Source organism: Pelodiscus sinensis, chromosome 9 (genome assembly GCF_049634645.1).
Source record: "Pelodiscus sinensis isolate JC-2024 chromosome 9, ASM4963464v1, whole genome shotgun sequence".
Taxonomy (NCBI): Eukaryota; Metazoa; Chordata; order Testudines; family Trionychidae; genus Pelodiscus; species Pelodiscus sinensis.
In genome coordinates, this window is record NC_134719.1 from 56,825,421 (window position 1) to 56,840,827 (window position 15,407).

General features: G+C 49.0%; 1 protein-coding gene across 1 annotated transcript; it reads right to left on the reverse strand.

The window, feature by feature from the left end:
- Window positions 1–5,279: 5,279 nt before the first annotated feature.
- Window positions 5,280–8,338, reverse strand: LOC102453648 (uncharacterized). Its single transcript, XM_075937139.1, has 2 exons — window positions 8,052–8,338; window positions 5,280–6,590 (listed from the first exon to the last, which is right to left on the reverse strand). Exon 2 carries the CDS (start codon window positions 6,247–6,249, stop codon window positions 5,593–5,595), a length of 657 nt encoding a protein of 218 aa, XP_075793254.1. The 5' UTR covers window positions 6,250–6,590; window positions 8,052–8,338; the 3' UTR covers window positions 5,280–5,592.
- Window positions 8,339–15,407: the final 7,069 nt, after the last annotated feature.

Here is a 15,407-nt window from a genome sequence, read left to right on the forward strand (position 1 = left end):
TTAATTGCTAGCAAAACTGAGAAAGGGTGTAAAACTGATACCTTGTATGTGTTAAAGTGTCATGCTGAAAAGGCTCCCAAGGCTTCCAAAGCCAAATTGCAGTTTGTAAAACAAAGAGTTCAGTACTTGGGACATTTACTTTCAGGAGATGGCTGCCAGTTAACACCTGAGCAAATCTCACAAGTTCTTTCCATTCATTGCCCTTTAGCCAAATGTCAGGTACACAAATATCTGGGTGATGCAGGATATTGCGGACAATGGATTCCTAACTTTTCTGGACTCACCAGACCCCTTACTATTCTATTCATAGACTCAGCTCCTGACCCAGTGACCTGGTCCCCAATGTGAATCTGCTTTCCTTTCCCTTAAAACTCTTCTCTCACAGACCCCCACTCTGGGCTTACCTAATTATAGCAAGCCCTTTACTCTGTTTTGTCATGTGCAGGATGGAATTGCAGCTGGAGTTCTCTGTCAACCCCTTGGACCCACACCTCGTCCAGTAGCTTATTTTTCTGCAACACTGGACTCAGTAGCCCGTGGGTTCCCACCTTGCCTGATGGCAGTTGCAGCTACTGCTGAATTACTTGAAAAAGCCCAACCTGTCACATTGGGCCACAGCATTATCTTACAGGTCCCTCATGCTGTCTCTGCTCTCTTACAGCGACACCGCACCCAGCACCTGTCTCTTCAGAGACAAACCCGGTATGAGAATGTTATCCCCTCTTCCCCAAATGTGGTAATTCAAAGATGTAATGTACTTAACTCAGCTACTCTTTTTCCTTTACCCTCTGACGGTGAACCACATACCCATACCCGTGAAGAATTGCTTGAGCACTGTGTGAAGCCTCGCCAAGATTTGTCTGATCAGCCGCTGGAAAATGCAGATCTTGTATTGTATACTGATGGCTCATGTAAAAGAAATTCAGTTGGTAAGCTAGAGGCTGGATATGAAGTGGTCTCAGGTAATGATGTTTTAGAGGCCTTTTCTCTTCCAAGAATCAAATCAGCTCAGGCTGCTGAGCTCATCACTTTAATTTCCGGACAGTCTGCTGCTATTTATACTGACTCAAAGGGTACGTCTAAACTACATGTCTCTGTCGGCAGAGGCATGTAGATTTGTTTGTTCAGAAAAGGCAAATGAAGCCGCGATTTAAATGATCGCGGCTTCATTTACATTTACATGGCTGCCGCGCTGAGCCGACAAACAGCTGATCAGCTGTTTGTCGGCTCGCGCGCTAGTCTGGACGTTCCCCCTGTCGACATCAAAGCCCTTTGTCGGCAGCCCCGGTAAACCTCATCCCACGAGGAATAACGGGGCTGCCGACAAAGGGCTTTGATGTCGACAGGGGGAATGTACAGACTAGCGCGTGAGCCAACAAACAGCTGATCAGCTGTTTGTCGGCTCGTGCGCTAGTCTGGACGTTCCCCCTGTCGACATCAAAGCCCTTTGTCGGCAGCCCCGGTAAACCTCATCCCACGAGGAATAACGGGGCTGCCGACAAAGGGCTTTGATGTCGACAGGGGGAATGTACAGACTAGCGCGTGAGCCAACAAACAGCTGATCAGCTGTTTGTCGGCTCAGCGCGGCAGCCATGTAAATGTAAATGAAGCCGCGATCATTTAAATCGCGGCTTCATTTGCCTTTGCCTTTGCCTATCTGTCTAATCTACATGCCTCTGCTGACAGAGGCATGTAGTTTAGAGACAGCCAAAGTGTGCTTTCTCTGTCTGTCATGCCACAGGACAAATTTGGAAACAACGAGGTTTCCTTACCTCTTCTGGCTCCTCTATCTCTCATGGTCCCCTTATCTCCCAACTCCTTGATGCCATTTAGCTACCCACATCCCTCTCTATTACCCATTGCCCGGCCCACACAGGTGCCACTGATCCTGTTTCTCTGGGTAATGGGAGTGCTGATGCAGTGGCCAGACATGCAGCAGCACACGGATCTCTGGTTCCCTTTCAGATTCTGGTCTCTCTTTCTCTCCCTGTTTCTTTGCAGGAACTGATAGAACTACAGCAAGCTGCTCAACCTGCGGAGAAAACCCTTTGGGAGAAAGCAGGCTGCTCCTTATCCCCAGCTGGGATAATGGTTGCACCTGATGGCCGCCCGGTCGCCCCAAGATCTCTCACACGGCAGCTTGCTCAGGTGTCTCATCGGATGACACACATGAGCAAAAGGGGGGTGGCCTCACAGATCCTAAAACAATGGTACGCCCCAGGCGTGCACCTAGAAGCTGCAAGGGTATCTAATTCATGTGTGATTTGTAAGCAGTTTAATGTTGCAGGAGGAGACCCACAGGCTAGCGGCCACACAGAAAGAAGAAACCTAGACATAAAGTGACGGTTAGGAAAGCTTGCACCTGCAGGTGAAGGAAGCCCTCCCAGTACCTACTGATGTACTGTGCCACAACATCCAACCAGGCGACTACGTGTTTGTGAAGGAACATCGCAGAAAGAACTGCCTGGCAGCCCGGTGGGAAGGACAGTTCCAATGGCTGCTCGTCACCCACACAGCCGTAAAGGTGAAGGAGCGCCCCTCGTGGATCCACGCAAGTCACGTACGCTGAACTGCAGCTCCAACAGAGCTGACTGACCCCGTCACCCAGGACCCTCCCCGGAGGAATCACCTGAGGATGAAGTTCAGCGGACCGAGGCGGCAGACTCTCAAACCAGACTGTTACCAAACCGGCCTCCACCAGGAGCTTTAAGGTACAGCCTGAGAGGTAGGACTGTGCCAGCAAAGACCTACAGGTGAGTCTGGCGCCCTGTAACTCTCACAAAGGGGAATCCTTTCCAGTATTGAGTGAACTGAGAGACTATGAAATCTCGAAGAGTGCCTGCAGAGGCAAGCCAAACAATACTAACTGATTAAGCTTAGTTAAAGAGACTGCTTTGCTAGGTGCTAGCTAATTACTATATTATTATTATCCTTTCTACTTTAGAGATTTAAAATACTATAATAGGATGAGGATTGTTTTCCCTCTTTGAGTAGTCAGAGTAGCCTTAGTATATAACTTTCCCCACCCTTATCGGGAAGCCCTGCAGAAGGCTGTGTCCCTCACCAATGCAAGTGACTGTTGGATATATGAACAGCTTATCACAGGCACTAAAGGCCTTTTACCATTACAGTTTATCCCAACTCCTGCCTCCCTGTGGACCAGACCCCTAAAATTCAGATTTACTGGTAGTCAGTATTCTACAGGAGAGCGGGAGTGGGTAGATGTCCAGAATGATAACGTTGTACCAGGAGTACATAGTCAGGGGGGGAACAGGCAGATTTGGCATAAAAATCTGATTGCCTCAGGGATTCCCCTAACTCAAACATTACATCCACCAGGGACCATGTTTCCGTTGTGTTTTGAAAGCAGAATTGGCACTGGTAAAGATCTGGGGTGGATCCCAGAAAATACCTGCTATCGTAGAGTATGGTTAAATCCAGGAAATGGGCAGTGGGTCATTTACCCAGTTGATAAAGAAAACCTCCCTCTAAGATGAGAATTCATCCTAGCAAAAGAAGAATACCTAAGAATGTCCAGAATAAACTTTGAGTAATACTCCAATAGGAGTATTAAAGGGGGGAATTGTGGGAGAAAAATCAAATAACTCCAATTGTGTCTAAGTGGGGACTGTGCAGGAAATCAAAACTCTCTCAAAGATAACTGCTGTAAGGGTTAAAAGTTTTCCAGGCCTCTCTCCCTGTAACAGAGAGAAATCATCTTAACTCTAATCAAGACCCTTACAATGCCTCCGATCTCAACTTCATGAAGACTCCTAGTCTGTTACAAATTGTCATGTAAACCCTTATCTTTGTCACAGTTTGCCTTGTAGGCTCCTCACTCAGGTTCTCATTTGCCTTTGTACTGCAAACTTACTTCTAGCACTTCTGGTGTGAACAGAAACCTCTCAGAGTACTTCTGCTGAGACTTTGCAATGTTAAAGAAAACAGTCAACAACTAAACTGTCTGAACATACTGTCTAAAGGATCCCTGAACCTGTCTCTCAGGGCTGCTGCTGCTGCTCTCACTCTGGTAGCTGTCAGCCTGCATGCATAATAAGGTTTTCCATCTACATTTCTCTCCTGCCTCACTGCTTTGACCTCCAGCCTCGGACCCTTCTGGGGGCTCTGTACCCCAGGGGAGCGAGATTTCCCCAACACCTCCAACACTAAGAAAGCAAATAGGGAGCCCCCTTGAGCTGCTCAATCTGCGTGGATTGCTTATGCCTAATGCCAGCACTGCCAGGATTTCACCCACTCTATTTTACTGAAACAAAAAACAGGACTATGTAGCACTTTAAAGACTAACAAGATGGTTTATTAGGTGACGAGCTTTCATGGGCCAGACCCACTTCCTCAGAACAAATAGTGGAAGAAAATAGGCATGATCATATATATCAAAGGATACTATAAAAAAATGAACACATACGAAAAGGACAAATCAAATTTCAGAACAGAAGCGGGATGAGTGGGGGAGGTAAATGTCCATGAGCTAATCATATTAGAGGTGATAATTGGGGAAGGTATCTTTGTAATGGGTAAGATAATTAATGTCTTTGTTCAGACCTAAGCGTAAAGTGTCAAATTTAAGCATTTTTTAAATTAAATACTGTTCTGCTGTGACTTTAGGTTTTTGAACAACATGGCACACAGAGAAAAGGTTCTCACTAAAACTACAGTATGATTAGTGGGTAGCAACTTTAAACTGTCGGATTTTTTTACCAGGACAGATCCCTTTTAACATATTGGAAAGTGTTTAATTTAGACATGCAGTGATAGAGTTAGATGGGAGCTACTCAAATTTGGAAGCCCTGGAGGCCACAGTGATACTCACAGCACATGCCTAGGGCCCCAAATTAAGTGTGGTTGCATATACATATGCAAATAGCGTCTCTCAAACTGACAGGCAGGAACAAAAAGATTAAGGCAAGACTACACAACATGCAGGCCCTATTTTAGTCAGTTCTGCTGATATTTATAAAATGTAATATTTACTCTATTTCCACCCATATGCACTTTTAATGAGCAATGACAGTCCCAGGAATTTAACTACTAAAACGCATACCAAGAGAAGACCATTATATTGACTACTTTTTTGTTTAGGCTCCCACTTGTGGTTTGCATGTTGAGCCCCACATAAACCCAAACTGCACCACAGGCCACAAATAAACGGGTTGGCCCACGGATGGCATGTTGAGTAGCCCTGTGTTACACCATTTACATACTGATGATGCACAATGCCTTCCTCTCCCACCCACCCCTTGCCCAAACTGTATGTCCGGGTAAGAGCTATCTATCTCCCAGACATTTTAGTCTAGGAAGGAAATTAAGGTTATCCAACATAACCTGTGCATTCTCCGGCTCTTAATTGGCCCACCCTTATCTTTCTGTAGTCACTGTTTCTCTTTCAAACCCAGAACTGAATAAAATCAGATGCCTGCAACAGATGAACAGTCCGGTTCACAATTCCCAAGGATCTGCTGTTGCAACACAAAAGGCTTTAATTATTTATTCAGATAAATAAAAAACGTTTCTTTATGTGCAAATACACAAAATCAGTGGATCCTTCCTCTGCTATTGCCACGAGGAGCTGTCTCAGGGGTCATACAGGTGGGGCAGAGTTTCCAGCTTGCTCTCTCTCTTCGCTTCCTCCACCCCACGTAGCCACTCCATGCACCTACGCACCAGTTCCTGGTCCACGACTCCCGGCGCCGGATCCTCCACGTACTCCTCGTCATCGTAGCGATTCTTCTCGTTCAGCAGGGAGATCTTAATGATCGAGGTCAGGTTTAGGCCGGCCGTGCTGTGGGAACCTGGCAGTAGCCCAGTGTCGCCGATGGGATTCTTGAACCCCCACTGTTTCTCCAGATGGCGTCGCATCAGCAGTCTGGTCGCGTCGGCCGTGAGGATGATGTTGTACTGCTTCGCTGGGACTGTTGCCTTCGGCTCCCTCCTCGCCGCTGCACCTGGGTTCTTGATGGAGTGGCCGCGGGTACGGGTCGGGCTTGACCTCTGTGGCTGCTGCGGTGGCTGCGGCTGTAACAGTTGTTGTTGCTGCTGCTGCTGCTGCAGGGAGGCGCAGAGGCGGGGGTTGGGCAAGGGGCCGGTCTCTGCCTGGGGCACCCCCCGCGGATTCCTCTCCCTGGGTGGCGGTGCTCGATTCTTCGGAGCCACCTGACTCTTAGGCTGCACACGGGTGGTGGCAGAGCCAGAGGCTGCAGCAGCGGGAGGCTGGATGGGTGGTAGGGGCATGGTGGTGCCGCGTGACCCCTGTGTTCCGCCCGCTGACTCAGAAGCCAGCTGCAACCGGCGGAGTCCCTGGCTCAATAAGGTAGACAGGTGACGGTAGCAGGGCTGAGCCGGAGCAGTGGATGTGGGGGGAGGAGGAGCGGGCGGCGGAGCCGTGGAAGCGCTCACCCAGGAGGTCCTTTGGGAAGGCAGGGATGCCAACACCTGGGAGGGCTGTGGCACTCTTCTCCGGGCAAGCTTCAATGCCACCACCTGAGGGCAGCAGCACTGTCACCCGGAAGAACTGTGACGACGACACCCGAGAGGGCTGCTGCGACGTCCCCTGTTCCGGAGTTTGAACACCACTGAAAAAGAAGGGATGGGTTAAAACAGTACTCCAAGGGGAGACAAGTCAGACAGAGCAAGAGATGTCAAAAGATAATCCCGGAAACATTTACAAGAACAAACTCTACAGGCAGTTTGAGCAAGGCTGGGGCATTTACAGCTCTGAAATATTAGAGGGACTTGTAGTTTAGCTGCTAATACTCTGGCACCGACCAGTATTTTCAGCCCCTCAGGGCACATACTACTGCTCTTACACTGCACTCCTTGGTGCACAGGGGAACTGCTTTTTACATTTTAAAACAGTCATTGCCACTTGACATCTTTTGATGGTGATTAGTCCATGTGGCCTCATTCACACCTCCTTCCACCCAGAGCCAACAGCCTCTTTTAAAGAGTCTGTCAAGATCTGCTTTCTTTTGTTCCTCAATCTTAGCCTCTACCAATTAAACTTGTTAGAGGGAGCTGCCACGTGCTGCGTAACTGCAATATCAAACAGGCTCAATGCAACAATCGAAATGAGATTTTGGAGAAGTAGATTCTTTACCCAAAGAAGGAATAACTCACATCACTACTTTCACAGCAAAATCTTATTCATTAAGCTAGCTTTCCCACAATAATTCCAATATTCAAATCCAGCCAACTGAATGGATGGCTAAGAAGAGAAACCAGTACGTGCTTTTTCTTATGCTGCTTGACCACGGGGCAAGTTTAGAAATCTACATAAAACAATTTCCAACCCTGAGACACTGTGACTACAGTTATGTTAAACATGATATTGCCAGTGCTAAGGGTACACAGTGAGCATAGATAAGATCTCCCACAGGACAGAAAGAAAAATACTTAGAAAAAGAGTTATTCAAGTAGGCCACAAAACTAGCTGCATTATTGTTATAACACGACTATCCACAGCAGCAAGTGGTTGAACACAGGCCAATCCTCCACAGAAATATTATGCAAGCCTGTTTCCAAAGGGTGAGCACACAACAGTGTAAAAATGTAACCACCATGGTGTTTATTTAATAGAACATGCAACCATCTCCCAAAGATCTGACTCAATATGCACATGAGGACATGCTTCTTTAAGCTAACTCTGGAGGAGACAGAGCTACTGCTGGTGGAGAGAGGGAAACAAAGAACTTTCAGCCACCTAAAATCTAGGACCTAGGCTGTCTACTCTGGCTTCAGGATCCTCATAGTCTTGTTATGGCTTAATAGCTGAAGTTGGAAAAAATGTTTCAACCACAGCTTGTCCCTAAAAATACTTTCATAGAAGCTAAGTACAAAGTCCTGAGTCTTCTCCCTATCACTATCTCATCCACTCAACAGTGAGACTCTGGCAGGGCAGGAAGCTATGGGAAAAGGGAAACAAAAGACACAAATTCCACTCTCCCCAGTGGAAAGGAACAAAAAGCCTAGGAGGGAAAAGAAGGGTTCCCGATAGGTCAGGCAGCATCAGCACCAAATCTATCATAGGCTCTTACCTTCTCCGCAGAGATGTGTCTCTTTTCTCAGAATTGGATTTGTAGAAAATTCCAGGAAGATTCCTCTTCGTGATCATGGAGCGCTCAAGGTAAGAAGAGCAGACCTTGAGATGACTCCTGGCCACAAAGCTACAGGAGTCTGAAATTGCCCCAGCCCCGCATCCTGTCATACCTGGCCATTGTCATGGACTCTCTGTGAGTTCACCACCTGTCAATGTCCTTTAACCAATGAGCGGAGATGACGAAAAGGGCCTTGTGATGTCACTGCCACACCCTGTCCTGCCCCTGGCCAGCCCCTCTGCATCTTTGAGCCTCTCCCCCCTGCATTACCCCTACTCACTCAATGTTAGTTCTAGGAATCAAGCAGGCTGCACATGGAATCATCAGAGGCTGCTCAGTGCCACATGTACTTGGCAGATTGTATGGCCAGGAAAGCCCAATCACCTAACCCAAGGGTGGACAATAATTTTCACTGTGTGGGGGGTCACTTCAGGAATTTTAATATGTGGTCACAGGCCGGTTTTTGGCCCCCTGGAAGATGCAGGGCCTCAGAGCTACAGGGAGAGAGAGGGAGTTAGGGATGTTAAATTTAAACAGAGTTCAAAATGGCTGCCCTGAAAAGGACAATGCCGGCTCTCCTGATAAAAGGAAAACCTGTTTGTTTGTTTGTTTTCCTTAACTTCTTTTCCTTGTCCTTTTTGTTTGCTTGGTTTGCTCAACAACTTTTAGGTAAGTAAATTGTTTCCATATGCCCCAACATAGTGGTCCTATCATTAAAATTTATATAATCAAACCAGTGCTAAAAAGAGGATGTATACATCCTCCTCAAAGTGAACACTCCTCCACAGGGGTATTTTCTTGCAATAATCTTTTTAATGCACATTAAAACAAACCAATATAGGAGATACGTTATTCAATGCCACTTTGTAGCACCACGTAATAGCTCTCTCAATTGCTTGGATAAGACAGACAACACAGGAAGCTCTACTTGGGATGACATTTTATACTAGAACATATTTCAGTTACCTGAAATGGAATTAGGCCCGTACAGCATTAAAACTACAGGTCAAAATAATCATAGGTGTCTTCGGCTTTATTAAAGACATTTTTATATTATCTAATCCATACTGAACTGAAACAAGTCAACTCATGTTTTACCAGATCAGCATTCAAATAAGGGAAAGGAAAAGCTGGGGACCAATAGTCATTAACGGTGTTTTTTTTGTAAGAAAAGAGGTGCCGGTACTCCAAGTTCAAAGTTGTTGAGAGAAAGAAAAAGGGGAAAAACACAAAATGGAAAAGTTGTTGAGCGAAAAGTTTGGGAGCCAAGCCTCCTCAGGAAATAGGTGCTGGTATGACAGAGGGGAATCCCATTCAATTAAAGTACCGGGGCCTATCGTCACAAAAAAAGCACTGGATGTGAATATATTGGAATGTACTAGAACAGCAGAATGAATTAAACCAATTTGAACAAAAATAAGCCTACAAGTAAAACATGGTTGTGCACATTTAGAATGTTAAAAATCTGACTGGAGAAGTTGGGATGCATGAAAATTAAGAGAACGTCTTTTAGTATTTAATTTTGTATCATTTTACTGCTTTCAGCTCTCTTGAGAACAGTCCCCCTGCTGGGGCTCTTGTACGTTTCAAAAGCAGAATCACAGCAGAAGCAGCGGGAGTGGAGACTGTTTCAGTCCCCGCTTCCTCTGTTTCCCGCTGTGTCTCTACCTCCCCTGTCCTCCATGGAAACAGGACTGGAAAGAGCCAGCTTTTAAGCCAGTTCTCTCTCCCCAGCACTGGCTCTTGCTCCCCCACCCTTGCTGCATCACTAGTCGACTATCCGATAAGCTTATGTTCATCCTCTAGTCCACTAGTCACTTCTATCCCTAGCTGCCATATGGAGAGAGATTAACAAGACTGGGAATTGTCCTCTAAGAGGAGAAGGGGTATCTGGAGATACGACAGAGGATCATCAAATCATGACTGGTGTGGAAAAAAGGAGCAAGGAAAAAGTCATTTACTTGTTCCCATAAGACAAGAACTAGAGGTCACCAAATAAAATTAACAAGTAGCAGGTTGAAAACAGGCGAAAGGAAGTATTTCTTCATGCAACGCCCAGTCACCCTGTGGAACTCCCTGCCAGAATATATTGTGAAGGCCAAGACTTTAACAGGGTTAAAAAAAAAGAGCTAGATAAATTCATGGAGGATTGGTCCATCAATGCTAATTAGGCAGGATGAGTAAGAATGGCGTTCAACAAAACTCTATGCTAAAAAATGGTTTTATGGTTTAATTCTGACACCCCTACCAGCCACACTGGGTCAGACCAAAGGTTCATCTAGCCCAGGAGTTAGCAATAATTTTTGACCGGGGGCCACATCAGAAATTTTTGAAGTGGCCCCGAGCTGCCCTGGAAGGGGCAGGGCCAGGACACATCCCGTTTCCCCACCAATAAATCCTGATAGCTCTGTGGGGAAGGAGCACATCAAGTCTTTGCACCCGCAATTGTTCCCAAGAGCTGGCTGTTCCCTCTAGGTACCTGAGCCCCTGGCAGTGGGAAGAGACTTCATGTGCTTCCTCCTGATGCCCCTGGGTCAGTCAGGGCCTAAGGATGGGGAGCATGTGAAGTCTCTCACTTCTGAGCAGTAGCTAGTGGTAGACATTAAGGCTACGTTTACACTGGCATGATTTTCCGGGAATACTTTTAACGGAAAAGGTTTTCTGTTAAAAGTATTTCCGGAAAAGCGCGTCTAGATTGGTCCCGGAGTTACCGTTATAACAATGCGCTTTTGCGGAAAAGCGCGTCTAGATTGGCGGCGCACTTTTGCGCAAAAGTAGGAACCCGGAACCATTTTGAAGAGGGCAAAAGGCCACCAGACCTTTCCGGGGGCGGGGCTGGAGCTCCGTTCAGACACGTGCTTAAAGGGGTCTCTCCCGACAGCCGTTTGTCTCCTGCTCTGTGCGTTGGGACCTCTGGCAGGGACTGACAGCCATAGCAGGTTTGGTGGTTGCCCTCTGACTTTTGGGGACACCACCCTTTTGCCCCCTTCTGCTTTTTCCTGATTTGGGTTTCTTGTGCCCTGCTCTGTCTGCCATGGACCCGTGGGTGGCCATGTGCCTGCTCTGGCCCTGTCGGCCATTTTCGAGTGCCTGCAGCTCGTGCTCCAGGCCGGTGCCCTTGTGTTCCACGACCAGGAGTCAGAGATCGCCTTCGACTCCCTCACCAGGGAGGCCATGGCTTCCCTGCGGCATCAGCACCCCACCGTGGCGAGGCCAGTCTGGAGACTGGAGTATGGACTGGTGGGTCCGGCTGGTCATCGGGCAATGGGACGACCAGCAATGGCTCCGGAATTTCCGCATGTGAAAGCGGATGTTCCTGGACTTGTGCGCCTGGCTCACCACCGCGCACCCTGCTGTGGGCACCCATCCCCATCAACAAGAGGGTTGCCATCGCGCTGTGGAAGCTGGCCACCCCGGACAGCTACCGATCAGTGGCACAGAAATTCGGGGTGGGAAGATCCACCGTCGGTGTCGTCGTGATAGAGGTAAGTCCCAGGGGACTGGGGTGCGGGGAGGGTGCTGCACTCCATGCCCAGGGGCAGCCAAGACTCCAGGCTGGGTCACCCAGGCGTTTTTCTGCACCCTTCTGCAGGGCATCCATGCTCCCAAGAGTCATCTGCGTGCGCAACGTGGACGCTACACTGGCCGGGTTCACTGCTCTCGGGTTCCCCAACTGCGGGGGAGCCCTGAACGCAACCCACATCCCCGTCCAGGCCCCGGAGCATCGAGCAGCCCATTTCACGAACAGGAAGGGGTACTGCTCGATTGTTCTCCAAGCCCTTGTGGATCACCGGGTCCGCTTTCTGGACTTTTACATTGGCTGGTCCAGCAGGGCACATGACACCTGCATCCTCCACAACTTCAGACTCTTTTGCAGGCTGGAGACGGGCACCTACATCCCCCGGCGGGACTTGACTCTCGGGGATGTGCCTGTGCCCATCTGCATCATCAGGGACACGGCCTACCCCCTGCTGCCCTGGCTAATGCGGCCCTACACAGGGCAGCCGGACCAGAACCGGGTCTGGTTCAATGACCACCTCAACCAGGCCCGAAATCAGGTGGCGCGCGCCTTCGGACGCTTAAAAGCCCACTTCCGGTGTTTGCTCACCTGTCTCGAGATGGGTGAGCGGAATGCAACGGAGCTACTGGCCGCGTGCTGCGTGCTCCACAACATTGTGGCATGGAATGGGGAGGCCTTTCTCCCTGCGTGGATGGCAGCTAAGGCACAGACATTCGAACAGCCCCACGCAGCTGCCGTCCGCCAGGTGCACCAGGATGGGGTGCGTATCAAAGAGGCCCTGATGGACATATTCGCACAAACCCCATAGTAGGGTCGCCTGGGTCTCCCCATACGACTCCCTCCCATCCCCTACCCCTCCCCCCTTCCTCTTACTTTCCCCCCAATTGTAAAGCGTCGGTTCCAAGCACATCGGCCGTCATCGTGACTGTTCGTCGGGTGTGTCGGACGTAGTTAGGGTTTTTCTTTTAGTTTAGGCTAGAGTTTAGGCCACCATCGCCTGTCCGAGCTGTCCCGAAGAACAGGAAGAGGATTCGTGGTTCATGCGGAAGGCTCAAGTCAGCGTACCCGATTCCAGTCGTCTTCGAGGGATCTCCTGGCTGTTCCTCTTCCAAGGCCCGGAAGGACCAAAGGATTGAGGTTGCCAGTAACACTACAATCGTCTCCTGCGTCTAGACTTTGTTACATATTCTTTTGTGTGCGTCTTTTAACCTTTCTTGCTTGTTTGTTATCTATGTTAATATAGTTGTGGTTTAAATTTTACTTAAAAGTGTCAGTATTTATGTATGCGCCACAAACCAATGACCACTTAAAGGGATGACGGGTGATAGATACAGATTTTGGTGTCCGCATTTTGTAATCCTCTTAAATTTAGTTGGCTAATTGGCATCTCAATTCATTTATTACAGTTACCTCGAGTAACACAATTAACCAACACAGTTTTGTTTTCAACTGAAAAATTGTCTATTTTTATTTACAAGGGGGAGGGGGAGGAGGAGACCTTCAACTGGGACGGGGGAGGAGGAGGAGCTACTCCTGGGAGGGGTGGCCCCTGTGAGCGCTCCTGCGGGGGCGGACCTGCACATGCGGGCAGGCCACATCGGGGCAGGCTGCACGGGGAGGTGGGCAGGAGGAGGGGGCATTTCAGGGGCAGGAGGGGGCATTGGAGGGGCAACAGGAGGAGGGGGCATTTCAGGGGCAGGAGGGGGCATTGGAGGGGCGACAGGAGGAGGGGGCATTGCAGGGGCAGGAGGGGGCATGGGCAGTGCTAGGGGAGGGATGGGGGGGGCATGAGGTAAGGCCATTCCATAATGTATGGCATGTGCTATGTGTGCTGTGAGGGTTGCCATGGAGTCAGCCATGCACATGCACTGGGCCTGGAAGCCTGGCGCCACTGAAGGTCCCCCTGGACACGCTCACAAATTGAGGCCTCGATTCGCTCGACTGCCTGCACGTGCCGGCGAAGGAGCTGGTCCCGGTGGCGGAGCCTGTGCCTGTGAGGTTGGGTATCTGGGGGTGCCGCTGCTGCCGGACTGGAGGGTCCCCGGCTTGTGCTTGGTCCCAATGCAGGGAAGAGAAGAAAGGATGGGTCAGTCTGGCAAGCCAGCCACTGTCCCCACACCTCATGCCCTCCACCCCTGAGCCCAGCTGATCCCACAGTAGTGTGGCTTGGGCCCACTCGGTTCCCCCCTGCTCCCACCGCCCATGGAGTAGGATCCTCTTCCATGTCTTGTAACCACCAGTTTGTGTCCTGGCCCAGTGGAGGGCGGGAGGGCGCTTGTGTTGCGTTCACCTGTGGAACTCCCTGCTGGTGGATACTGTGAGGCTTTGGGCTAATCACTGGTGTTTGACAGGGAGCGAGATGAATCCCCACACAGTGCCTGGGAGCACATCTGGCAGACGTGGCACATCCCGCCCCCTCGCCCTTGTGAGTGCAAAGTGCAAGACTCACCGATGGATCCTTCCCCAGGGGAGGGACTGCTGGAGCCTTGGAGGGACTGCTGGAGGGGGCCTGCTGGGTGACGATGCTGGCCTCCTCCTCCGACGGGCTGTAATGAATCCCTAGCTACGACAACCAAGTTGTTTGATTCACACAGCTTTGTTACAGTGAGGGTCCAGCATATTTCTTCACAGTCCTGTATTTAACGTGTCTCTGCAACCGCCCTCACATTTAAATGCTTGTACATGCTCATGCACCCAGCCAGAATCTTTGTCATCTCACAGTGCCTAGTACCAAATAGACGTAGCCCAGGAGGAAAACTAGTCACATGCACATTTACAGCACCAGGGCTGTGTGGATTGAAACATTTAGAAAAATCTAAACCTATTACATGTTCTGCTGATACTATTCATTAGGGGTGTGAATGTTTAACCACTGGGGGCTTTGGAGCAGCTCCCTACCTGCCCCAGGCAAGGGGCTGCTCCAGCCCTCCAGGGCATGGGGGAACTACAGACAGAGGCTGTTTCCTTGGGCTGGGCAACCCATAAACAGAGGCTGCTCCCACAGGGTACTCTGGCCCACCACCAGCAGGAGCTGCTCCAGCCCGTCCAGCGCAGGCACTGCCTGTAGTGGGGAGGGGAGAAAGAGGTGGGGTGGCAGGCAGAGGCTGCTTTGGCTAAGCGATGTTATTTTCCAGTTCTCTTTTAAAAAATTGAGAGTTTCAGTCCAAATTTCTTCCAAATTACAGTTTTCAATTCAGAAAATGGTTTTTCAATACAGGAAAAGCGATGCGCTGAAATCTGTATGGGACCTAGCTGAATGTGCATTTCCTCACTTCTCAGAAACAGATTTTAGGGTGTAGTTCAGCCCAAGTTGAAAATATTTAAAATTGAAGTGTCATAAATGTTTACCATTCTTTTTGGTGCTTTTTTAAAAAGCACTGTAAAGTGTCTTTGGAAGTAGCTGTAGCTTCTGTACTTAGTTTTGTACATAGACTCACATACGATATTAAAGGCTACCTCTATATGAGAATGTAAACTTTGCAAGGTACCATAGTGGCTAGTTCTTAAGTTTGCCAAGGATTGGTGAGGCAGTTTGCACAGCAGAATGCTGATGGAAGGACTGACTGTACCATTGCAACTGTTCCAGTGCAGCACTGACGATGGATAGACATGCATACGGAAAATGCAATCTAACCTATGCACTCTTCATGACAATTGTGTCCATAGATTTTATAGGGGTGCTAAGGATTTCATATGAGGTTACACATGGAGATACAACCTTTGACATTTGCAATGAATTGTGGAGTCCAACATTTATTAATTATCTTTGAAGCCCA